We start from the raw sequence: 25,359 nt of genomic DNA, 5'->3' as shown, positions 1-25,359 counted from the left end.
CAGACATCCCCCGAGGGATCCCGGATTGGAGAGGGTGCAGGCTGGGCTGAGGAGACCACCCCCGTTCACGAATTTTGTGCACCGGGCCTCTAGTCCCGTAATAATGTCCTTTTGTGCTTACATGACCTTGGAGTCATTCTGCAAGCAAAGGGTTGCATGGGACTTGTGCATTCTGTGCCCGCAGGTGTCCAGCATGTAATAAGCATATGTTGTTGAGTGAATGAATGAATAATTGAAAGGGGGTAGAGTGGGGTCCCTCTTAGAACTTCCCCCCATCTTTGTTTGGCAAGCACTTGGCCGAGACAATGCTGGTCACACTGCATTGTTCCCAGGTGACCCTCAGTTCTGAGCAACAACAGGACAGGGTTTGAGTATTGGAAGGATACTTAGACATGACCTCATCCACAGCCAATCTGGTTCATGAATCATCCCTCTGCTATTCCTGACTATGAAGCCCATTCGGCTGTTCACTGGTTCATTCATTCTTTCAGGTTGCGGGATGTCTGGTATGCGCCTATATTGTTCTGGATGTCAGCGGGGAGGATGATGATGATGACAATGGTGACAGTGGGTGGCATTCATCCAATCCGTATGAGTTAAATAATGGGCTAAACTGCTGAGCCAAAGAAACCCTCAAATTCAAAACACAGTAGTTTAACTATCATAGGGTTTTATTCTCCCTTAATGGTCCAGAGGTGGGCAGGCAGTCCAAATCCATTAGGCGTCCTTCTACGGGAAGTTATCCAGGGCTCCTTCTATCTGCTGTTCTGTTACTCCCTGGGGCGGTCCTCTCCAGCAGGGCTGAAGCTGGCTCACATGACCACCTAGGCAGTTTACATACAGGAAGGGGAAGGGAGAGGGCAGTCCTTATGCACATCACTCCTCATATCCTGTTGGCTGAAACCTAGTCATGTGATCACTCCTACCTGCAAAGGATGCTGGGAAATGTAGTCTCTAGCCAGGTAGCCATGTGCTCAGCTAACACTGGATGTGAGAATATTCTCTTTTAAAAAAAGAAGGCACAAATGGATACCAAAGATCAAGCAGCAGTCTTTGCCATACAGCATAGCTCCTTCATCCTTTCAATGTACAGAAAGGGAAACAGAGGCCCAGAAAGCGGAAGCAGCTTAGCAGAGGTCCCATAATGTGCAGAACTTTTAAGGCCTGTCTCCTGCCTTCTAGGCCACACACTTCCCACCTCAACACATGGTGCCATTTAGTAAATCATCATTATGGCTCCTGCTACGAGCGGTTCTGCCTCCTGAGGGAAGGATTTATCCTCCCTGGCAGACTATTCAATGGGCCAGCGGTTCTCAGTCCTGTTCTTCAGCGGAGGGGTGGGTTCCTGGAGCCTCTGAAAGAACTGGGAAAGACTTGACTCTCCCCATAAAAGCACTCAAATGTACACACACAAGTTCACGTACAGTTTCCTGACTCCTCCTGTGGGTTAAGAATGCCGACACACCAGGTGGGAATACGATGAGACACACTTCATGAATGCTGCTCTTGGCAGCTACGCGTGGAGCCTTCCTTCTGACCCCGCCCGGCTCACACACAGAGGGAAGTCTCGGCAAGCGCTTCTCTCAGGGCAGCACGGAGCTACTCTGCAAACTGTTTCAGTGTAAGAACAGGCGCTCAGAACTGCGGGCTACCAAGTTCCTACCTCTGACAAGGCCGCTGGGGAAGGTTTGTGGTGCCAAGAAATGCAGACACCCCACGTTAGCAGCAATTCACGGACCCTTCATCTGTGTGAATGCGCACACATGCACACACACACACATGCATACACACATGCACACATGCACACACACATACTCACATGCATACACACATGCACACAGGGTCTCAATAAAAAGGTCACTCTTGAAATCATTATTTTTTCATCACGAGGGGTAATTTGCTATGTGAGTGAAACGATTTGCAAGCAGAGCGCTGAACGTGCTGACCGCCTCTTATCTTGGGGCGCAAACAGCCTCCGTTGGTCTTCCCCTTCATGACGCCCGGTGCTGCCAAACAGCCAGCAGACGTGCAAGCAGACGGCATGCACGCTAAGTGAACCAGAATTAAGTTTTAAATAAAATAGGCTTACCAGAAACGATAACAACATCTTTTCTAGCCGACCCTAAAAAACGGCTTGGCACAGAAGATGCCCTGCCCCGGGGATGACATTAACCTCTACAGCACCATTGCATAACCTACAGTGAGAGGTGTCAGCCGCGGTGGTTTATAGCTCCAAGTGCGAGGATGGTGGAGGCTCCATCGTGTTCCAGGGACAGGACTAGAGCCCCAGGAATCTACTCACAGCAACTTATTTCAGAAAAGAATCCCAGCTGTTATTTCTGAGCCTGTACTTGGGATCTGAGAGCACAGGATCCTCTACGGGATTCATAGGAGAACCCCTAGGACAGCGATCGCCAACCTTTCCATCCCATGGCACACCAAAACGAATTATTAAAATTCCACGGCACACCAAAAATAGATATTGTTTTGTGGATCAGACAAAAGAATAGGTTTAATTTTGATTCATTCATACCAGATGGCTATTGTTCTATTGGCTGTTGTCATTTTTCCATTTGACAATCCTATATAACAAAAGCCTATTATGCAAATTGACTGATGCCCAATATGCAAATAAAAGCCTAATAGGCAAATCAAACAACTAATGGAAGGACTGGTCGCTGTGATGCACACTGACCACCAGGGGACAGACATTCAACGCAGGAGCTGCCCCCAGCCTGCAGGCCCCAGGCCAGCCACAGTGGGTGCCAGTGGGGGTGGGGGGGCCTGATTGCCCCACCATTTGCCCCACAGATCGGCCCTGTTCGCCAGCCAGGCCTAGGGACCCTACCTGTGCATGAATTTCATGCACCAGGCCTCTAGTCTAAGAGAAAAGAGGTCTGTGCCCCTGACTAAATATCGCATGGTTAAAAATTCTTGTGGCGCACCAGTTGAAAATCACTGCCCTAGACCATAACTTCATGCTCTTCGCACAGTGAACCTTCGGAAAGGCAGGTACGCTGAGTGGAGAAGCAGGTGGCTCCTGTTTTATTTACCTATCGGTTTTACACTTAGTTAGAAGACACACAATCCTTGTCAGGCGGTGATCCTGGGGCTGGCTGCACCTGGGACACAGCCAGAACCTGGGCCAGCCATTCGCTCTGGAGGGGACTGGACGGCACGCCAGGTCCCGTGGGAGGTGAGGAGGAGTGTGCTTACTTCACAAAAAGTCAGCCAAGGCATGCCAGTGGCACCTGAGCAGCGCCTTCAGCCATGACGAGCCATGGCTAGGGCTTCTGGAGATTTCCACACTCAGCTGTCAGCCTGGGAGACCAGAGTGAGCACAGCAGGTACCACTGTTACCCAGCCACCTTTCTGCTTCTGGAGACCTTCCTGGATGAAAACGCGCCTTGGCAGGGAGGGCAGCACAGGCAGGTGGCCACATGGGATGTGTGACTGTGCCCTGTCGAAAGGGGCAGCCTCACCATGATACCTGGCAAGCTTCTCCCTGTGGGCCTCTCCTAGTTATCCGTAGGAAGAGTCAGAAACTGAACCCTTCCTTTGGAATGAAACCGTACTTGCTCTTAGTTTTTAAGCATATTTACCGCGTGTTAGCCTTAGTTACGCATCAGTCTAGAGCTCCCCATCCCACATAGCCCTGGGAGCAGTCGGCTACTCTGTATGTGACTAGGCACCGAGACCGTCAAGAAGGTTCCAGACACCTTTTATCACAGAGCGGGTGCTATACATTTCTGCCCACTGCTCCCTCAGCTCTCCTGGTCCAGAGCCTGACACAAAACACATGCTCCGGAGGCAATGGCAGAGAGAAAGCCTTTTGCCAGGAGCAGGTAAACATGACCTCGAACGAGGCTCTTACCAGATTCACTTCCTGTGCTGTCCGCACGGCCCATATAAACACGTACCGTTTGCTTATAATCTACAGGTATCCCCCAGTTTTCAAAAGTTCGCTTGACACCACTTTGATTTTACAAAAGACCTTCATTAGCCTCTGTTTTCCGCTAACTGAAAGGAACCCGAAGAGGATTTCTGCTTTTATGAATAAAGGCCAAAAGCAAAAATAGCAGCCCTGAGCCCAAAAGTGCCTGGAGCCACCAAAGCTGGCAGATGCCTGGAGGTGATCCACCTCAGAGCGCCAGATGGAACCCACCCGGCCCACACCTTGCCTTTGGACTTCCGGCCTCCAGAACAGTGAGAATATATTTCTGCTGCTGTTGTTTTAATTTTATCCTCACCTGAGTTTATGTTTTAATTGATGGGAGGGAGGGATGAATGGATGGGGGGTGGGGGGGAGGGAGGGAGAGAGAGAGAGAGAGAGAGAGAGAGAGAGAGAGATTGATCAGTTGCCTCCTATATCTGCCTTGACTGGGGATCAAACCTGCAACCTGGGTCTGTGTCCTGACTGGAAATCAAACCCACAACTTTTTGGTGCACAGATCAATGCTCGAACGAAGCCACCCGGCCAGGGCTATTCCTGCTGTTTTAAGCCACCAAGTTTGTAGTAACTTGTCACAGCACCACAGGAACTAATACAATAACATGGCATGAAGGGCAAGCCATTTGCCCCCTGAGCCTCTGTTTCTCCATCTGTGAAATGGGATGATCGTAGCACCCCCTCATGTAACTGCAGTGAAGAACTGTGAAACGGGCCTTCAAAATCAGGTGAGTTCAGTGTCCACAGATCTTCTCAGAACGGAAATCTTTATCATTACTTTTCCTGATGATTAAAATAATATATGACATAACACAAATCCCTAAAGAAAAGAAAAGAAGAATGATCTGAACTTCACAACTCCAGAAACAGCCACAGTTCCACACGTCCTTCCTTTCCGACGTGACCTCCATGGTTAACTCGCGGATTGAAATCTCAGGTCCACCACTTCTCAACCGCTTGGCCTTGGTGTGGCCTCCCTGTGCCTTTGTCTCCTTTCGTGAGGATTAAAAGGGGCGGTCCAGGAAGGCCCCTGAGATCACAGGGCTGGCGCATTATCTGTAACTAGGGAGAACAGCGAAGGGGGGGCCTGGAGGGCCTGGCACCCTGCGAAGTTCTGGCACAGAGCCTGCCACCCAGAGCGCGCAGTGCCGCACGCACTCCCCCTTGCGCTGTGGTTGCGCCCCCGTGCTGTGTTCCGTGACTTGGAACTGCGCTCAGCTTCGCACGTGCCTCCTCTCTCAGCCTCAGGGACTTTGCGCAGGCTGCCCCTCTCCTCCCACCTGGCTCATTGCTCGGTGCCTTTCCGGACTCAGCTCAGACACCATTTCTCCCAGGTGCCTTGACCCGGAGTGGGGTTCAGGGGCCTCCCTCTGTCCTCACAGCCTTTACCTATGTCCCTCTCACGCCCCTCAGAGTATGACCCATTCTGGAGTGTTGTCCTTGTCCCACACTGGACCTCTGAACTTCAACTCCATGAAAGCAGACCCTGTCCCATTCCCTCTGGGCCTGTCCTAGCACCTAGCCCAGGGCCTGGCCCACAGCAAGTGTTCAGGAAATGCTTGTTCAGCAAAGAAGGAAGGGGAGGAAACTCATGCCCCTTACTCTTCTCTGGGACCCTCTGCCTTTCCTGCCTCTCAGGGCTGGGACAAGTACCTCCTGGGATGCCTCCCACCACAGCACAAATTGCACACATGCCTGTGTATTTACTATATGTATCAGCCAGCTCTTCCTGTGATAATGCTGGGAAACAAACACACCGCCCCCACCCCCATCTCAGTGGCCTATAAAAACACACTTTTTTTTAATTCATGAGCCTGCAACGCTGCTTAGGATTCAGGTGTGGTTAAGGTCTGCTGCTTGGCTCTCTCATCCTAGGAACTGAAGTTACCCCAGGGCCAGGTCTTCTCAGGATGGATGGGAAAAGCACAAGAGTTAAAACATGTAATGTCTCTTAAGGCCTTCACTCACGTGGCATTGGCACACTGTCACTTCCTCCCATCTACCACTGGCCAAACGAAGTCCAGTGGTGAGCGCCACATCAGTGATGTGGGAGGAGGGGGAAACACCCCTCACCCCATGAGCAAAGGCAAGGACAGGGAGAGAAGGAAGAAATGTGAGCAAATAGTGCAATTCACAGAACAGCTCATTGCCGAGTATAACAAGTAACACCTGTATTGTGCTTCTTGCGTCTCAAGCACCAACATCAATTCATTTATTCCCCTCACAACCCTAGGAGGGGAAGTACTATTATCCCATTTTACAGATGAACACACTGAGGCCAGAGGTCATGTGATTTACCACATTAGCCCCTTAGGGTGGCAAAGTGGGATGAAACCTGGGCAGAACAGGGTGGGGAGCCCACGCCTGTTACCCTGCCTCTAGAGGAAGGGGCTGTGTCTCCTTTATCTTGGTCAGTACCTTGCCTGGTGTAGACCAGCCACCCAATCAATGCTTGTTAGTAGAATGAGAGGCCAGAAATCTTTATTGATCACTTGTTATATGCCTGGCACTGTTATGTTACCTGCTTTTATCAATATTATCGGATATGACCCTGACAGCGGCTCTGGGTGTGAATATCAACCTTTCCAGTGCACAGGTGAGAACTCCAAGGCAGACAGGACAGACAGGAAGTGGAATCAGGTCTGTCAGCGAGGCTTGTCTGACCCCAGGCCTAGCAGTTGGGGCCAATCCTACAACTTCCGCTGGGTTAGCTGGGTGGGGCTGTCTCCAGGTGTCAGCTCTTTTCTGTGGCGTCTGGGAGTTTTGTTGTGTTAGAGAGAGAGAGAGAGAGAGAGAGAGAGAGAGAGAGAGAGAGAGAGAGAGAGAGAGAGAGATGGGTGGGAATGGGAAATTCAAGAACAATGTTCTTCCAAAGCACAGACAGTGGCTCCAGGCGCCCAGCAGATGGCAGGATGTGGCTGAAGATTGGGCAGTCACGAGGGCGGGGCGGGGCGGCGATGCACAGCGGGGTAACCTGCGCCGTGTCTCCCGCCCTACTTGGCCCCACTCGCCTCGGGGCGCGCCCCCTTCCTCCCGTCTGGTCTCCCCACCTCCTGACGCCAGGGGCCCAGCAACCCAGAGGGGAATCGCCCCGTAATCAGACTCCGAGTCCGCACAGCCCATCCAGCCACTCCTGGGGAGAATGGTTTGGGGCAAACCACGCCCCTTGGGGGCCTATGTACAACATAGGGGCCAGGATCCTAAAAGGTCTGGACCCCACTTTAATCCATCCAACACCTGGAAGCACATTAAGAGGAGAAGCGTTGGAGAACAAATAAGGCCCAACGGGGCGTCGTGGGGACTCCCCCGGCCCCCAGGACGGACTCACTCCTGAGGGTTCAGCTCCCTCACCTCTGAACCTCAGTCTGCCGGGCTCTGGAATGGGCGCAAGGCTTTTCCTAACCGTGGGGTGCTGTTCATAGAGCGCCGAGCAGGGCCAGGGGGAAGGGCCGCGGCGGAGAGCAGGCGCTTGCAAATTGCTAAGGATTTGGAGAGAGCGCCCCACGAGGGATCTCAGCGCCGGTGGGCGTGGCGGGGGGGCCGCGCCCTCTCCTCCAGGCTCCCCCTCACCTTCCCCGCTCCGGACTGAGCTCCCCAGGTGTCCGCGCTCCCCGAGGCGCCCGCCCCACCCCCGGGACTGAGCTCCCCGGTGGTGTCCGCCACGCCCCCTCCAGGAGGTCCCCAAAGCCGAGCCCGCCGCCGCGCCCTCCTGCGGGGGTGGGGGAGGGCTGTGTCTCCGGACCCTCCCCCTCCCCCTCCGCCCCCGCCCGCCGCCCGCCGCCGCAGCGGGGGGAAGCGCCCCGTGGCGCGGCGCGGGGAGGGGGCCCGGGTCCCGGCGGGCGCGGCGGGAAGCTCGGCCCCGGCGCGGGGAGGGGGCGTGGCGGGCGCGGTCCCGCCTCTGCGCGGCGCTCGGCCCCGGACCGCTCGGCGCCCGCTGCAGCCTGGGCTGGGCGCTCGCCCGCACCCGAGTCCGGCAGCCCGAACCCCGCGCCCCGTCCGGCGCCCCGGCACCCCGCGCCGCGCCCGGAGCACCCCGCACCCCCGCGCCCGGGCATGTAGCGGGCGCCGCGCGGAATATGGGCGGGAACCACTCCCACAAGCCCGCCGCCTTCGCCGAGGACGAGGAAGGTAAGGGGCGCCGCCCCCGCGCGCGGCCTCGGCGGTCCCTCCCCCCAACCCCCTCGCCCCCAGCCTTCACCCTGCCCACCCCCCCCACCCCCCCCCACCCCCGGGCGCGGGGCTTCCACCCGGGCAGCCACTACGCTTCGGGGCCCCTGACGGCCGGTTCGGAGGGGAACCCGAAGCCCTCCCTGGGGAGCAGAGGAAGGCGTGGCCTGGCCACCGCGTCCCGGGAAGCCGGGCGCCCTCCGAGCCGAGGCGGGAGGAGGCGGCAGGGGCGTGTGTGCCGGATGCCTGTGCCCTCGGGACCGCCGGGAAACTTATCCTGGTTCAAGTGCCTGGCTCCGAGGAAGACACCCCGCGGGTGGAGAGGGGCGCTGGGGGAGAGGGGCCCTGGGGGAGAGGGGCCCTGGGGGAGAGGGGCGCTGGGGGAGAGGGGCGCTGGGGGAGAGGGGCCCTGGGGGAGGGGGGCGCTGGGGGAGAGGGGCGCTGGGGGAGGGGGCCCTGGGGGAGGGGGGCGCTGGGGGAGGGGGGCGCTGGGGAGAGGGGCGCTGGGGAGAGGGGCGCTGGGGGAGAGGGGCCCTGGGGGAGTGGGGCCCTGGGGGGGAGGGGCGCTGGGGGAGAGGGGCGCTGGGGGAGTGCGGGGCGGGGGGCGCCTCACACTTCACCTAACTCTAGGGGGTCCTCGCAGCCGGGGCACCAGAGTTCCATATCTGGACTAGCAGAACCCCATCGCCAGTGCTGTGTGTCCCTGGGCAACTTGCTTAACCTCTCTGAAACCTTTGTTTCGTCACCTGTGAGATGAGGATGAGGATACCACCTAGTACTCTGTGGGGCTGTTTGAAGCTGAACTGCTGGTAACCGTGTGAAAAGTGCGGGTAAATTCCATGGCAGAGCTGCTCACATGTGGTGGCGGTGTTAGCGCTCTGCCTCCAGCATTGGGGTTTCCGAGTGCATGGTCTCCACCGCGTCCCCCTGTGCCAGGCCCCGTGCAGCAGCCCCGGGAGCGGGAACTGTTCTCCCCCCTTTCAGAGTTGAGAAAGGGTGTCCTACTCCCCTCTCCGGAGGGACGGAGCCGGCTGTGAGGCTGGAGTCAGCACCCAGGCACAGGCTTGTGTGCCTGGTCATGGTTTCCAGAGCAGCCAGGCCTGGGGGTGGCGGTCAGATGCTTGCCCAACAGCTTCCTTCAAAGGGACACTGTTCAGTTCTTTCTTCATGAGGTCTAGCCTGGGGCACTCAGCAGTCATGACCCTCCCTGGCGATAGGGGCAGTGCCGGGGGCCAGTGCAGGGCAGGCGGGGATCCAGGAGCAGACAGAGGAGAGGTGGCGGAGGCTCTTGTGTGTCCCAGGAAGAATTAGGACACCGCGGAGCCGAATGCTTCCTCAGCCGCGTCCATGTTCACCCTGAACTTGTCACGGGAGTCAGTGAACGTGGCACGATACCCGCATTCAAAGGTCTGCTCTGCTTGGGACAGCCCGCTAGGGAGGGATGCCCCTTGGGAGCACTTCTGTCCTGAGAGAGGACGCGCAGACCCTCTGCGGAGATAGATACTCTTCCATGGACAGCTGGGAGGATGACGTGGCCAGGACCTTTCTGTCCTCAGCAACTGTTTTCCGCCTGTTTTGGGCAGGGGTGCGTGCGTCTGCTCGGGCAGGGGTGCGTGCGTCTGCTCGGGCAGGGGTGCGTGCGTCTGCTCGGGCAGGGGTGCGTGCGTCTGCTCGGGCAGGGGTGCGTGCGTCTGCCCGGGCAGGGGTGCGTGCGTCTGCCCGGGCAGGGGTGCGTGCGTCTGCCCGGGCAGGGGTGCGTGCGTCTGCCCGGGCAGGGGTGCGTGCGTCTGCTCCGGGCAGGGGTGCGTGCGTCTGCCCGGGCAGGGGTGCGTGCGTCTGCCCGGGCAGGGGTGCGTGCGTCTGCTCGGGCAGGGGTGCGTGCGTCTGCTCGGGCAGGGGTGCGTGCGTCTGCCCGGGCAGGGGTGTGTGCGTCTGCTCGGGCTACGGTAGCGACGCCGCACACATCGGAGCAGCAGAATTCGTTGGTGGTAGTGGCTTGAGCGGCAGAAATCCCATCTCTCACTGTCCGGAGGCTGGGAGCCCTAGGTGCAGGGGCCGGTGTGGCGGCTTCAGGTGGGGACGCTTCCTGGCCGCAGACGGCCCCCTGCCCTCCGGGCCCGCACGCGGCCTCTCGGCTGTGTACTGAGGAGGCAGAGAGAGATCTCTGGTGCCCCTTCCTCTTCCTTTTAAAAAAAACATTTTTATTGATTTCAGAGAGGAAAGGAGAGGGTGAGAGAGATAGAAACATCAATGATGAGAGAGAATCATTTCATTGATCGGCTGCCTCCTGCAACCCCCCCCCCCCCCCACGGGAGATCAAGCCCGAAACCTGGGCATGTGCCCTGACTGGGAATCGAACCGTGACCTCTTGGTTCATAGGTCAACGCTCAACCACTGAGCCACACCAGCCGGGCTCTTCCTCTTCTTATAAGGACACCAGTCCTATCAGTTCGGGCTCACCTTTGACCTCACGTAACATCAATGATCTCCTTGAAGGCCCTGTTTCCAAATGCAGGCCATTGGGGTTGGAGTTTCAACATAGGAAGTTTGGGGGATCCCGTGCAGCCCATCACAGAATCCCTTGATGAGAGCCATGGATACCCTTCTCTGAAGAAAGCACAGACCCCCAATTTTAGGGCTTCCTGGTTCTAGCCTGGGTCAAAGGTCATGCGTTCGGTAATCCTTTTAGCATCTTTCTCTTTATGAGCAGAGGAAATTCACCTCCCTCGGATTTACAACTTCTCTATCCTTTGTCCCAGGAAATGAGCTTAGAAATATTTATTGGCGCCCTAGCTGGTTTGGCTCAGTGGATAGAATGTCAGCCTGCGGACTGAAGGGTCCCAAGCCCAAGTCCAATTCTGGTCAAGGACACATGCCCGGGTTGTGGGCTCGATCCCCAAAAGGGGGCATGGAGGGGGCAGCTGACCAATGATTCTCTCTCATCCTTGATGTTTCTATCTCTCTCTCCCTCTCCCTTTCTCTCTGAAATCAATAAAAAAATGCTTTAAAAATATGTACTGGCAAAATAGTTATAGCTGGCGTTATTGACCTTTTGATTTTCCTGCCACAGTTCCTCATTCCAAAGGGGTCAGGGCCCAAGGTCAGACGCCCTCCGGGCTTGTTGAAATGCAAGGTTAGGACTCTCCTCCCAGTGCCCCCTGCCAGCCCAGGCAAACATTAACTCACTCGATTTTGCCAGCATGTTTCTTAATTATTTCCGTATGAGAGTAAAACGCTCTTATTTGCCACCAGTCAAATGGTAGAGAGCCAGGACAATGCAGGGAGCTCAGGGGCTGTGCTGCTCTAGAGGGGGGTCCCTAACCCTGGAGCAGGGAGGCCCGTGGGAGAAGACTTCTTCTTGGGCTCGAGTCTTGTAGAGATGGCAGGAGGTACCAGGGAAGAAGGTGTTGGTACAGGGGGGAAGGGTGTTTCAGAGGATGAAACAGAATGTGTGAAGGCAGACAGTAAAGAGTAATCATGGCTCATGGGGGAGACTGTAGGGGGCTTATCATTCCTGCAGTGTGGGGTGTGAGGCTGGACGGCACAGGGGCTGAACCCTGAATGCCCAGCCAGCTTTAAAGGGCCCAGTGGCCATGTGCTTGGACTGGATCCTATAGGCATTCTGGAGTCACTGGAGGGTTCCAAGCAGGAGAGTGGCATGGTCCAGGGAAGGGACCTGCTTTCCCCAGCCAGAGCCGGCTGGTCGTTGAAAATGCAGACACCTACCCGACCAGAATAAGTCTTGTTTGTAAGTAATTTGATGCAAGGCCAGAGCTGAAAATTTGCCATCTACATTCTGATGGCAAGAATTTAGCCTGCATCCCGCTGAGATGAACAGCAAGAGTAACTACATCACATGGACTGCGTTCTAGGCCTGCGTGGGAATGGTTTTCATGACTCAGCCACGGAAGTCCCAGAACCTGCATTTCCCTGTAGAGGTGATGGGGGCTCCCACGGCCTGTGTGGATGAGCCAGGACTCACACCTGCGTCTGTTTTTTATTATTATTACTTTTTTAAATCTTCAGGAGTGAGGATAATTTTTCCATTGATTTTTTTTAGAGAGGGGAGGGGGCAGAGGGAGAGAGAGGGAGGAGAAACATCAATGTGAGAGAGACACATTGATTGGTTGCCTTCCACATACGCCCCAACAAGGGCTGGGGATCGTACCTGCAACCTAGGCACGTGCCCTTGACCAGGAATCGAACCCAAGACCCTCGGGTGTGCAGGCCGATGCTGTACCACTGAGATGTGCCAGCCAGGGCCCTGGGTCTGTTTAACTCCGGAATTTGGGACCCGACAGTGTCCCTTGGGCTGTGTCTGGAGGCCTGTGGGACGATGCGTCTCACACAGACACCTGTGAGCAGCAGAATGAGGCGGGCATGCAGATCAGGCTCCCACAGGGTCCCTGTACAAACACGGATAGGAAGACAACACGAATACATCCTGACAACACTTGGCCCTACGTCATCATCTCGGATACCAGCTTCCAAACACATTTGTGGAGCAATCATGTCATAATACAAGGCTCGGGAACAGACACAAAGCCATCTACCGTTTCACTTTGTGTCAGCATTGCTTCTGTTTTCCCCCTCACTGCCCTGATCCATGTCTAGACATTCTGGTTGTTGTTGTTAATCCTCACCTGAGGATATTTTTTCCATTGATTTTTTTAAAAAGAGAATGGAAGGGAGGGAGGGATGAAGGGGGGAAAAAGAGAGAGAGAAAGAAAGATGTGAGAAAGATACATAGATTGATTGCCTCTTGCATGCGCCCGATCGGGCCAGGGTTCCAATTTGCAATCCAGTTATGTGCCCTTGACCATGGGCAGATGCTCTAACCACTGGGATACACCAGCCAGGGCCCATGTCTAGATATTTTTATGTAAGTATACACCTACCACTAATAAAATAATGCCTGATTTTTCTCTTAGCATCCTATTTTAAGGAATTATGTTGTTACGGTACCTTAAAAATTAACATTTTAATGGGTTTTAATATTCTATCAAATGGAACTATCATTTACTTAAGTATTTTCTTATTGTTAGAGATGTAGGCTTTCAGTTTTCCATCTTTATAAATAGTTGCAGCAAAACTTTATCTGTAAAGAATTTCTCTTCCACCCAGCCAGCGTGGCTCAGTGGTTGAGCGCCGACCTATGAACCAGGAGGTCACGGCTCGATTCCCGGTCAGGGCACATGCCCGGGTTGCAGGCGCGATCCCCAGTGTGGGGTGTGCAGGAGGCAGCCGATCCATGATTCTCTCTCATCATTAATGGTTTTCTCTCTTCCTCTCTGAAGTCAATACAAATATATTTTTTTTAAAAAAGAATTTCTCTTCTTTTCAAAGAATTCCTAACAACGAAGTGCAGGGAGTGAAATGATTGGATCAAAGGGATTGAAGACTTTTCAGGCCTCCAGAAACGTGTGAAGTTATCTTTCCAAGGGGTTTTCAGTCAATGTGGTGTCACTGTATGGCCAGCGCCCACATGGGAGGGTATCGATTTAGCAGCCTCATAACCAGCTCCGGTGTTCGCCCTGTAGTGGCACGAGTAAGAGACATTTAAAAATAAGTGTTGCTCTGGCCAGGTCGCTCAGTTGGCTGAGCGTCATCCCACACACCGAAAGGTGGCGGGTTCGATCCCCGGTCAGGACACGTACTCGGGTTGCGGGTTTGATCCCTCGTACGGATGCGTGCATGAGAGAACTGATCAATGTTTCTCTCTCTCTCCCTCTTCCTCTCTCTCTAAAAAAAAATGAATAAAAACATATATCCTGGGATGAGGATTTAAACAATAAGAATAGAAGGGAAATCTTTCTGGGTAGAAAATAAAAAATACCCCTTAAAGCTAAAAATAACAGTAAGTGTGATTTCTGTATTATCGCCGGCCAGGGGACTGCACGCAGCTCACGACAGGAGAATGTCTTCTTGGTCTAAATAAATATCCAAGGAAAGTCATTTCCTGGAGCAGTAGTCAGCTACCTAAGGCAGTTATGTAACTATCCCTAACGGGCGGCCACGCTTCCAGGACACAGTCTCCGGGACTGGGGTCCGTGTCACCGACCCCCAGAGTGGCGGGCCCCTCCCCACCGTGAGCCGGCTCTGTCAGAACTGTAGGCAAACCCGCTCCTGTCACACCTGGTTGTTCATCGTGTACCCGCTGCAACCCGTGCCTAAGGTGGAATCCACCAGGAACACCCGGGAGTGCTCGGAATTGCTTGGGAAGCGTGGCTCCTCTGTAGAGCGTGTGCCCCGAGGTGGAGGCCGGAGCGATGCCTGTGAGGGCCCCGGGTTAAGGGACTCGTTTCCATACTTGCTCGAGGCTCCGGCAAATCTAGCGCAGGCTTCTAGGGTGTAAAGCTTCGGGGTGAAGAACCACACCTCCTTGGAAAACGCGTTTTGATTTGTCTTGCATGTGAGGATTAAAAAAAAAAAAAATGGCCCGAGAAAATGGCTCGAAGTCAGTATGAGATGGTTTAGCAGAAACGAATGGCAGGATTCAGCTCTACTTTCCAAACGTTGCAGAAAGTAGGGGCGGATCGTACAAGTCTGAGGCATTGGTGGGTCATCTCTATAAAGCGAGACGCGTCTACACACTGTTGCCTTTTGTTGGTCCTGAGGCACGCGTTTTCCGTGTGTGGACGTCTCTGAGACCGGGCTGTGGTTTATGGTCACGGCTGGCCGCGGAGGCATTTGGATGTTAGTTTTATTGTTTGCATGTGGTCGTATTGTTCACATCCACCTGACAAGTGACCAGAAGGAATCACGTCCTGGACTAATGGGCAGCATTTGCTCTCAGTGGTCCATACACGAATGGTGCATCCGATGTGGCAGGCATCTGAGGTTAGATGGAACCGGCCTGGTCAGACCAGCCTCCTTCAGTTGCAAACGACAGAAAACCAACAAGAAGTTCTTTGAGAGGAATCAGTCGTCCCTGGGCCCTTCCCATCACCTCCATCACGGCCACTCTGGTCCAAGCCACGGTCACGTGACTTGCTTAGATGATTACAATGGCCTCCTTAGCTGCTCTCCTTCCTTTGACCTTTCCCCTTCAGGGTCACCTCCGTGCAGTAGCCACGGTGATTGCTAAAACGGCATAGGGACCTGTCGGTCCTCTGGTCAGCCTGCCCACACCCCACCTCCGGCAGCAAGTAACAGAGCGGGTGACAGCAGACGGCCTGGGGATGCCCACCTGCCGCCGGGTGTGCCCTCTGACCCCCCCTCCCTCTTTGCTCTTAGTTACTGTCTGTTTTCCTCCTTAAAAGCAGGGACTCGGCATTTTGTCTCCCCCTAGGGGGTTACCAGCTCCTTAGAGGGGTGTGTGTGTGGTGTGATTTACTCGCCTCCGTGCCTGCGAGGCCGGAAAGACCACCTGGAGGACAGAAGTGCCCGTGGGCTGCTGGATGAAGGGTCAGCGAGTGAATGCAGGGGGGCCCTCAGCCGTGGCTGGAACCGGGGCTCCCGAGTGAGATCATCGGGAATCGTCCTCTTCCGATGCCCTGCTGTCCTCCGTGTGGCTTCGGGCAGGCGCCCTGCTCGTGGGGCCCCCCCCTCTCCAGACTCACGGCCGCACAGCTCCCGGCATGGAGAAGGGGGCATCTTTTCACGGCTGTTGCAGAAAATCCTGGTTCTGGTCGGTCTCGCTGAAGCCCTGGGCCCTCCTTGAACCAGCCGCCGTGACCCGGAAGAAGGAGGCTCCCACTGGCCAGGCGGGGTCCGTGCCCAGGCTGGGATCCGGGGGTGCAGCTGGCTCCCCTGGAGGCACTGGGACTGAGCGCATGTGAAGACTGTCCCCAGGGAGTGGGATCATCAGAGGAAGGGCAGGCACAGACACCCACAGCTTTCACATGTAGAAACGGTGTAGAAAGGTGTTGTGTATTCTGTCATTTTCCGGTTTTGCTCAGGCGTGAGCTTCTGAGATTGATCCATGAACCGTGTGCTGCTGCCGTGTACTCACGTTCACTGCTGTGTCGTGTTCCAGTGCGTGACGAGACCGTAACCCACTCTCCTTCCTTCCGCCGTGGACGTTCGTGCCCCTGCTGGCTTTTGCCTCTCGTGAACGGTGCTGTGTGAATTTGCATGTGTCCGCTGAGCACACGTCAGAGGCCCCTGGGACACACGTGTAGGAGAGGGGCGGTTCTCAGAGGAGGTGCACGTCAGCTTTATAGCACAAGCAGCAAATGCTTTTCCGTTTACACTCTATCAGTTTCCACTCTCACAGCCGCGTGCAAACGTTGCCGTTGCTGCAGTCAGCACTGTTCTAAAGAAAGAAGGCCCCGGCCGGTTCTCAGTGGTTAGAGCGCCAGCCGCCCAAGGAAAGGTCTCAGGTTGGATTCCGGGTGTGGGGCGCACCCCTCGGTGGCAGGTTCGATCCCTGGCCCCTGTCAGAGCGTGTGTGGGATGCAACCAATCGATGTGCCTCTCTCACATAGATGTTTCCCTCTCTCTTTCTTCTCCCTCCCTCCTCTCTACTCCCTCTAAAAGTCAATGGAAAAAATAGCCTCAGGTGAGAATTCACAACAACAAAGAATAAATTCATGCCCTAGCTGGTTGGCTTGGTGGATAGAGTGTTGGCCTGCGGACTGAAGGGTCCCGGGTTCGATGCCAGTCAAGAGCTCAATCCTCAGTAGGGGGCGTGCAGGAGGCCGCTGGTCAATGATTCTCTCATCATTGATGTTTCTGTCTCTCTCCCTTTCCCTTCCTCTCTGAAATCAGTACAAATATATATATTTATATTTAAAAAACAGAATAAATCTACAAATACCAGACAGGTATGCAATTTTAAATTTTCTAGTGGTAACATTATGTAGGTAAAAAGATATAGATGAACTTAATCCATTTTATATAGCCCAATATACCGAAAATAATATGGTTTCAATGTGTAAGCAGTGCTAAATTATGCAGACGTTTTATACTTTTCTTCCTATTGGATAGTGAGTGTGTGTGATGCGCTTCCGGCAAGCCTCACTCTGGGCTGAGTACATTCAGAGGTGCCCCTGGCCGTGGCTACACGCCGGGCAGCGCGCCTCAATGTCGGTGCCGGTGTTCAGTGTCACCGCCTCTTTCAGATTTGCCGGTTGGATGAGCCTAACACGGCATTTCCTTGTTGTTTTACATCCCATGTCACTCGTCCTGACGAATGCGGTCAAGGTTTCCTCACGTGTTTCGTTCCCGCCTTCGTGACGGGCCTGCTCATAGCTTTGGGGATTTTCCTGCTGGAAGTCGGAACGGGGGACGTGTCTGCAGGTCCTGCTGCCCGTCACAGAGCGCTGGCTTTGGGCTGAGCGGTGACATTAGTAACTGGGACATATTCCTAAACGACAGTGACTCAATAATTTATTTCTTTAACGCCTATTTCTCCTGTGGGCTCCGAATCCGTGTTCCTGGGTATAATTCCACTTGGATGTCTCAAAAGATTGAATACTCACGTTCAAATGACCTCAGCCAAACTCACGCTCTTCCCGAAGTTCCCGCCGTGATCTAGCCAGAAGCCACAACATCTCGGGTTTTCCTTGACTCCCAGCTCCTTCACCCCCTCAAATCCAACCAGGTACCTGGCTGTGTCGATGTGACCCCTGCCCCCGTCTTTCCAGCCACCCCACCACCAGCTCCATGCAAGCATCACCCCGTGTGGGGACCGCCCCCCCCCCCCCCCCCACTGCCTCTGAACTGTCTCCTGCTCGGTCTCTTGCCCTTTTGGTACATCCTCCACCCAACGTCCAGGATTATAGCTTCAACTCGCAGATACGATCAGGCTGGTCCCGCTCTGCGTTCCTTAGTGGCTCCAGTGCTCCTGGGTCAAGATTAGCGCCGCGATAAGGCCTCCAGGGCCTCTGGTCTGAACCTGCCACCGTTACCGCCCCCTCCCTACCCCCCCACCCCCCCCCCACCCCGCTCCCCCCATCTCGTGTTCTCCTTCCCCGCTCGCTCAAGTGAAATGACTCCGTGTGCTTAAGTTCTAGCCCAATCCGGCACATGGTTGCTCCCTGTACCCTTAAGCTATTTCTGTTCTTACAATCAATGTTATGTGTATTCTTAAATCATGGGGGTGTCCGTTCAGTTTCTTATAAGTTGCGTGGGCGGCCCTGCCCCAGGGCCTTATGTGCTGTCCCCACCCGGCTTGGTTTTCTCCGTCTCTCCTGCTGCAAGCTGTCTTCTCCGATTCCCAGGCGGGTCAGCACCCCCAGGGACCTCCTCACGCGGCCTCGTGTGCCCTTCGTGGCGGTTATCGCGTGGCAGCTCCACATCTCCTCGTGGCAGTCCTTCGTGCATGCCTGTCTCCCCACGAGCCCCGGGTCTCCCCGAGGACCCGGCCTGTGGCTCTGGTTCCAGCATAGCCCCCTGCGTCACGGGCTCTGCCCTCCCTCCCAGCTGCTGTCCCGGCGCGTGTGTCAGAGAAGACAGAGAGAAACCACGCTGTCACCCAGGAAAGGAGCAGGCTCCCTGCTGGGATCTGAAGGAGGGAGCTGGGGAAGGGGAGACCAGATCGCACCCAGCAGCACCTGCTCCGGGCCAGCTATTTCCGTGCACAATTCCATTCGCTTGTCACGATAACGCTGTGCGCGGCCCCGGCTTCATTCTCTCCCCGGCACCTGGGGCTCTGCGGTGGACCGGGTTGTCTTGGATGCGTGGCCTCGCTGCTTTCGCTGTGACTCAGGGCAGCCTTTTCCGGACTCCGAGGTTGGCACCCTCCTGTGGAATTATTATTTCCGCAGCCGCGCATTACCTGCTGTTATTTACCTAAGACTTTCTCTGTCTTGACTGATTTCCCTTGAATAAGACCTTTGACAAGGGAACTTTACATCTCCAGCTTAAGTTGGAGACAGACTCCAGCTGCTCTGGAGAGGAGGGAGCGTAAAGGAAGCGACGCACAGCAGTGGGACGCCGTGGAGGAAGGCGTGCTGCCCTTTCGCAGACCCTTCATGGCCACCTGCTCCCTGATGCTTCACGCAGGGATTTATACCGAATGAACTGTCGGCGGTGCTGACGGCAGTTGTGTGGGTGCAGGGTTGGCAGCGGACAGGTCTGCAGGGTGCACCCAGCTCAGGGGTTGGCACGCACCGTAGCCCGAAGGTAGCGGCAGGTCCCCGAAGGATGTGGCACCACACTGTCTCCCCATCTTAGGAGCCTCATCTGATGTTCCTTTAATCCTTCTCTTTCTCCCTCAAACCACAGCCAGCCCCAGCCCAGCTTACAGGTTGGATCCAGGCCTCTGGGCCCGTGTGTCCCTGGGTTGCACCAGGCCCCTGCCCAGGTCTCTCACGGAACCTTCCCTCACGGACGCCCCTTATACAGCACAGTGGTTATGAGCAGACCCTGGGGTTCCCTGCTGGTCCTGCCATTTATTAGCTGAGCGACCTCAAGTCCATTTCTTCATCTCCCTGACCCTCAGTTTCTTCATCTGCAAAATGGGAATAAACGGTACTTTCTTCATAAATTGTTGGTTAGAGCGACGGCCCCTGGACCGGAGGGTCTCAGGTTCGATTCCTGATCAAAGGCGCCTACCTCAGTTGAAGGTTTGATCCCGGGCCCTGGTCAGTTAATGTGTCTCTCACATCGATGTTTTTCTCTCTTTCTAGCTCTCCCCTCCTCCCTCCCTTCCACTCTCTCTTAAAGATCTCTGGGGAAAAATCCTCAGGGAAGGGTCATAAAAATAAAGTAAACCCTCAAGAAAGGGCGGCGTGTCATAGGTGTGCCTCGCTGGATATATCTGCGTCCAGGGAGACACTTCTGTCTTTGGCGTTGGGAACACAGATGCCCCCACAGAGGCTTAGGGACCTTCTCGCCCCTTGATCCCATGTCAAAGGCCCCTCACAGGCAGGACAGCTGGTCAAGTTCAACAGTCATTGTGCGGCAGGATAGTCTGCAGCTCACTGAAGTGGTAGGAGACATTTATAAATTCCATTTAAAGTGTAATTATTTTTAAAGCATCTTTTTAAACAAAATTTAAAAAGTCACTTTGTGTCATCCTATATAACAAAGAGCTAATATGCAAATGGTTGTCATGCTCTCACATCGTCATGCCCTCACGCCATCATGCCGTAACTGCTCAGACACTCAACCCTGGGGAGAGAGGAATGGGGACCAGCCAGGCACAAATGAGCTCTCGAGAGAGGAATGGGGACCAGCCAGGCTGTGGCCTGGGAAAGGGACAAGCTGCCCGCTCCGTGGTCCCGGGTGCCAGAGGTTGCGGTCCAGGTGAATCCGCCCGCCCACGGTCCCCTGCGGCTGCTGCCAGCCTGGGCGAAGCCAGCCCGGGTCCTGGGTGCCTGTGGCTGGCCAGAGGGAGGGGAGCCTGGGTCCCAGGTGCAGGGCTAGGCAGAGGCAGTTAGGGGCGATCAGGCCAACAGGGGAGCAGTTAGGGGCGATCAGGCCAGTAGGAGAGCAGTTAGGGGTGATCAGGCAGGCAGGCAGGCAAGTGGTTAGGAGCCAGCGGTCCCGGATTGCGAGAGGCAGTCAGACATCCCCCAAGGGGTCCTGGATTGGAGAGGGTGCAGGCCAGGCTGAGGGACCTCCCTGCCCCCCGTGCACGAATTTTGTGCACCGGGCCTCTAGTATTCAATAAGTTCCAACACAGGACCTTACCCCTCCTCTCCAGAGTGTTATTGCTCCGTCAATCCCTGAGAATCAAAGGGAGCTTAGTAGACACACCTTTCCTGTGTTCACCAGAATTAGGCATTTGCATAGGACTGATTTGCATAGGACAGTGATTTGCATAGGACAGTGATTTGCATAGGACAGTGATTTTCTTAGAACAGTGGTTTGCACTGGCATTTTAAATACTTCTTCCAGGAAATTACAAGTGCCTCTGATCTATCTGGGGTGTCACGGTCTTTTAAACTGAGGTTATAAATCGTTCAGTGCTTCTGTTGACCAATCCCTATAATTTCTGTGGCACGATGGGGAGGCAGAGAAATAAACCTGCACTGATTATATTTTTTCTTGGCCAGCACATACGACGCAAGGTCGGGCTCTGGGAGGCAAGCTGGCACTGTGGTTTGTGCTGCGTGTGCCTCCGACGTGCCCCTGTGGGCCGGCACTCGCTGCCCATCCCCCATCGGGGTTCCCAGTGTTCATTTCTGTGAGACATGGTCTGTGCATTGCACGGTGTGCCCTGGATGTAGCCTATCTTAGATGGAATTTTGTTGGGTGAATCGGTGGATTCTTTCACTAGTTCCTCAAATCTCCCTCTATGTCTCATGGATCCCTTTTCACTTCCTGGGGCTGGAGAAGTGGCCACTGCTCATGGCCTTGTTGGGGCATCTCTGTGTGTGTCACTGCGCTGCGACCGGACCTGCCTCTGTGAAACAGACACGCCCTGGCCTGTGTGTCTCCCCTCAAGTGCTCCCCCAGCTCATGGGAAACGGGAAGACGGGCGCCCCCCGACCAGCCAGCACGAGGGATGGACTTGGGGAACTGATACTTCCCGGGGACGGAGCATTTCGAAGGCTTGCAAACAATGATGTTCAAGGAGCGTTTTTAATGGTATAAAAATAATGACAAATAAACATTACATGCACAGCAAGATGCTAAGGATGAAAAGAAAATCAGACGCTACCCAAGATGCTAGACAGAGCTGTGCTGGCAGAAGTGACTGCTGAGGGAGTTAGGTGTTTGTGTTCTATTCCTTCACAGGTTTTGTTTTCAACATTTTTTTAAACTCTGAGAACAGATTACTTTCTTTGTTGGGAGAAATAGCTTGTGCAAAAACTGAAAGAATGCTTATCTTCGGGGTGGATTCAGTTCACTTGTTCTGTGCTTTCATCAATTGTATTGTTAAGTCCCGCCTCGGGCAGAACCTCCTGGGGTTTTTGTTGCTGCCTTTGGTCCTGCCCCAGAGGAGACCCTGTGCCTTGCTGATCCGTAGTAGGCCCAAGCACTCTGCGTTCCCGTCTTCTGGCGATGGGGGCGGTAGCGAGGGTCTACAGCATGATTTACAACAGCAAAAGTGGTGAGAAAAGCAGAAATGGGTGTCTGAGTTCTTAGTGCGTCAGCTCAGCATTTTCCCGAACGTTCCCGAGACACAGGAGTTTCCCAGCATTCTCTGTGAGCAGATGTGTCTGTGGTCGGATGAGTATCAGTTAGGGAACCTCTGCTGCCGGGGTCCAACCCCAGCAGGTCCAGGGGTCCCCAAAGGTGTGGACAGAGTCGGCGAAGAAGGAATGACACGAAGACAGTGTTCAGTTGATCAGCAGCCTATCCAGGATCTCTAGCCAGGATCTCCAGCCAAGTTCTGGTCTGGATCTCCAGCGAAGTTCTGGTTTGGATCTCCAGCCAGGTTCTGTGTCCATGTTCTCTTGCTAGGTTCTCCAGGTTCTCCAGCCAGGTTCTGTAGCCATGTTCCCTCGCTAGGTTCTCCAGCCAGGTTCTGTCCAGGTTCTCCAGCCAGGTTCAGTCACCAGGTTCTAGTCAGGTTCTCTTGCCAATTTCTGTAGTCAGGTTCAGTCCAGGATCTTTTGCCATGTTCTCTCCAGCGAAGTTCTGTGTTCTAAGTTCTGTCTCCTAAGTTCTGGGTCTTGCTGTCTTATTACATCTGTATTTATACCAGTTGATTCAATCCTATCAATCTCTATTCCAAAGGTTAGGGCGTTTCTTATCTCCATTCCAGGGAGTAAAGATTATGTAGCTTAAGCATGATTGTTCATAGTTAAAGTGATTAATTACCCGCCTGGCACTTAGTTAAGGGGTTTTATTCCCTCCCTAACTTCAGGGGAAAATCCCTACCTGGGGAAACAACCTTTCTCAGAGAGGTGACCTTGGTTAAAACACATAGTGCCAAGAAGGTGAGCAAACATATTAAGAACAGTATGCCATATATGCCAGGTCCCTTGAAACAGCAAGGATGGACCCGCTCCCGGCACTCTGCCGTATGGGGTACCAGCCTAGGCCACGGGCTGGATCCTGCCCTGACCGATGTCTGACTCTGGCATTTGCTGGTTGGATCATTTCCTTCATCTCCTGTGCCCGTTTCCTGGCCTGTAGAGTGGGAATGGTATCGTACTACACGATGGTCTGAATCCGATGGGATAAGCAGACGTGTCCAGCACCATTCCTGGCCTACATGTTACCTGCTCTTATCTTTTTTTTTAATCCTCACCCGAGGATATGTTTCTTTATTGATTTTAGCAAGAGAAGGAGGAGGAGAGAGAGAACCATCTATCGGTTGCCTCCTGTATGCGCCGGGACCAGGGATGGAACTGGCAACCTTTTGGTGTGAGGGACGATGCTCCAACCAACTGAGCCCCCGGCCAGGGCCCTGCTGTTAGCATTTCTGTCCTGTATCTTCCCTCGGAGACATGCAGCGTCTTTGGATAGCGTGTTGCGGACCCCGAGACACCCCGCTGGAAGGCAAGGTGTGTGACTATTTCAGCAGCACGTCCCAACGTCACTGCCCCCGGGATTGAGAACCAGCACCGGCGTTCCGGGAACACACCCTGGCATTAGCTCTGGGTAATTCTAAGGAAGCACACGGCACAGGTCAAGTGCACCCTCGGCCATGAGCAGGACGAACGTCAGCAGGACACGAGTGGAAACTCCGAGAACGCCGGCAGGAAACGGCAGGACCCGCCTTTTGGAACTCTGGGGATGAGTCCCAGTTCTGTAGAAACCCAAGGGGTACTTACTCACTGAAGAAAAAACAGCTGCTCTTGGTCCTGACAGCAAGCTTTGCCGTGTTCCAACTCCCCCAGCCCTGTCCTGCGCCCTCCCTGGGCCACAGCCTTGGGACCAACAGCCCCTTTCCCAGCGCCCACGGGGGCCGCGGGCCCCGCCATTTGTCCGCTCCCTGCAAGAGGCCTGGCTGCGAGGCTTCCCTTCACTCCCTGCCTTGGGCCTTGCCCGTGGCACCCACGGTGTCAGTCACTGTCATTCACAGGCTGAGGCTTGGTTACTGCTGCCTGGGGCTCAGAGACAGGACCTGCTGTACTTGGTGTGGGCAGATGCTGGCGAGCAAAAGAGCGGTGCCCCTGCTCACGTGGCCCTTCCGCTGCGTGGTTAGAAGTGTTCGTGCCTTCTCTCTCCCTCTCCCTCCCCCCTCCCTAAAATCAATACAAACATACAAAAAAAGAAAAGAAAAAAGCCCTGGCTGGTGTGGCTCCGTGGCTGAGCGTCGTCCCGTGCCCCGAAAGGTCACCCTTCGATGCCCAGTCAGGGCACATGCCTGGGTATAGCTCGATTCCCTGTAGGGGGCGTGCGGGAGGCAGCCAATCGATGTTTCCCTTTCCCTTCCTCTAAGACCAATAAATACATATTTTAAAAAAATCTTCATGCTTTATGATGGGGAACGTGTATAAGATATTTCAGTGCCGTTCTTAATAGAACGGTTATGTAATCGGGGCACGATACGATGAGATGCTATGAATCATTCAAAGTAATGTTTGTTGGTGATTTTGATGGGAGATGTTCACGATGGGAGAGAGAAGGCAGGTTGCAGACGTGAACTGGACACAGTTACTGCCGGGAATTATACTGGTCCTTTCCTGGGTGGCGAGTTTATGAATGGCGTTTATTGTCTTCTCAGTACTTACCTGCATTTTCTTTTTTAAAATTATTTTTATTGATTTCATGGAGGAAGGAAGAGAGAGAGAAAGAGAGAGAGGGAGAGAGAGAGAGAGAGAGAGAGACATCAATGATGAGAGAGAATCATTGACTGCACAGGGGATTGAGCCTGAAACCCGGGCATGTGCCCTGCCTGACCGGGTATCGAACCCTGACCTCCTGGTGCATAGGTTGACGCTCAACCACTGAGCCACGCCAGCCGGGCCCCTGCATTTTCTAAGTAGGGAAATATTTGCTACAAGGAGCCTGTGCCATAACAGAGTAGAAAAATATTTAACACGCTTTCTGATCCTCCTAAGAAAGCCGAAGCTTTGGGTCTACGCTAAAATATTCTTCTAGAATTTTCAGACAGCGGATACAAGGAGCAGAGAGAGGACGATCTTCGCACTTTAGAATTTTTGTACATTCCGGTAAAAATGATAAAACAGTCTCTCCGTCTCGGCGTGGTGCGCTGTGTGTGGTGCTGGGGGAGCAGCCGGCGGTCAGCATTTCTGCAGACCCCTCACGGGAAGTGGCCACGCAATCCAGGAAAACGGACCTCCCGTGTCCTCCAGTCCAGACGGCGTTTTGACAACAGAGACAAAACATTCCCACAGTCACAGCCCACGTCCTGCGCGCCAGACTCCCCCGCCTCACCCGGACGCGGACGCGCCGACGGCTGCTTTATTCTAGAGCTTCAGGAGGAGCCT

At 54.5% G+C, this 25,359-nt stretch overlaps 1 protein-coding gene across 1 annotated transcript in view; it reads left to right on the top strand.

The window, feature by feature from the left end:
- Window positions 1-7,834: 7,834 nt before the first annotated feature.
- STK32B (serine/threonine kinase 32B) overlaps window positions 7,835-25,359 on the top strand; it is a 124,127-nt gene continuing 106,602 nt past the window's right edge. The window contains exon 1 of the mRNA XM_036328649.1: window positions 7,835-8,077. Coding sequence (XP_036184542.1) covers window positions 8,026-8,077 — 52 coding nt within the window. The 5' untranslated portion in view covers window positions 7,835-8,025. The remainder of the gene's footprint in view (window positions 8,078-25,359) is intronic.

Source organism: Myotis myotis, unplaced genomic scaffold, assembly GCF_014108235.1.
Source record: "Myotis myotis isolate mMyoMyo1 unplaced genomic scaffold, mMyoMyo1.p scaffold_m19_p_1, whole genome shotgun sequence".
In the NCBI taxonomy this organism is placed as follows: domain Eukaryota; kingdom Metazoa; phylum Chordata; class Mammalia; order Chiroptera; family Vespertilionidae; genus Myotis; species Myotis myotis.
This window is presented reverse-complemented; position numbering and strand designations above follow the sequence as displayed.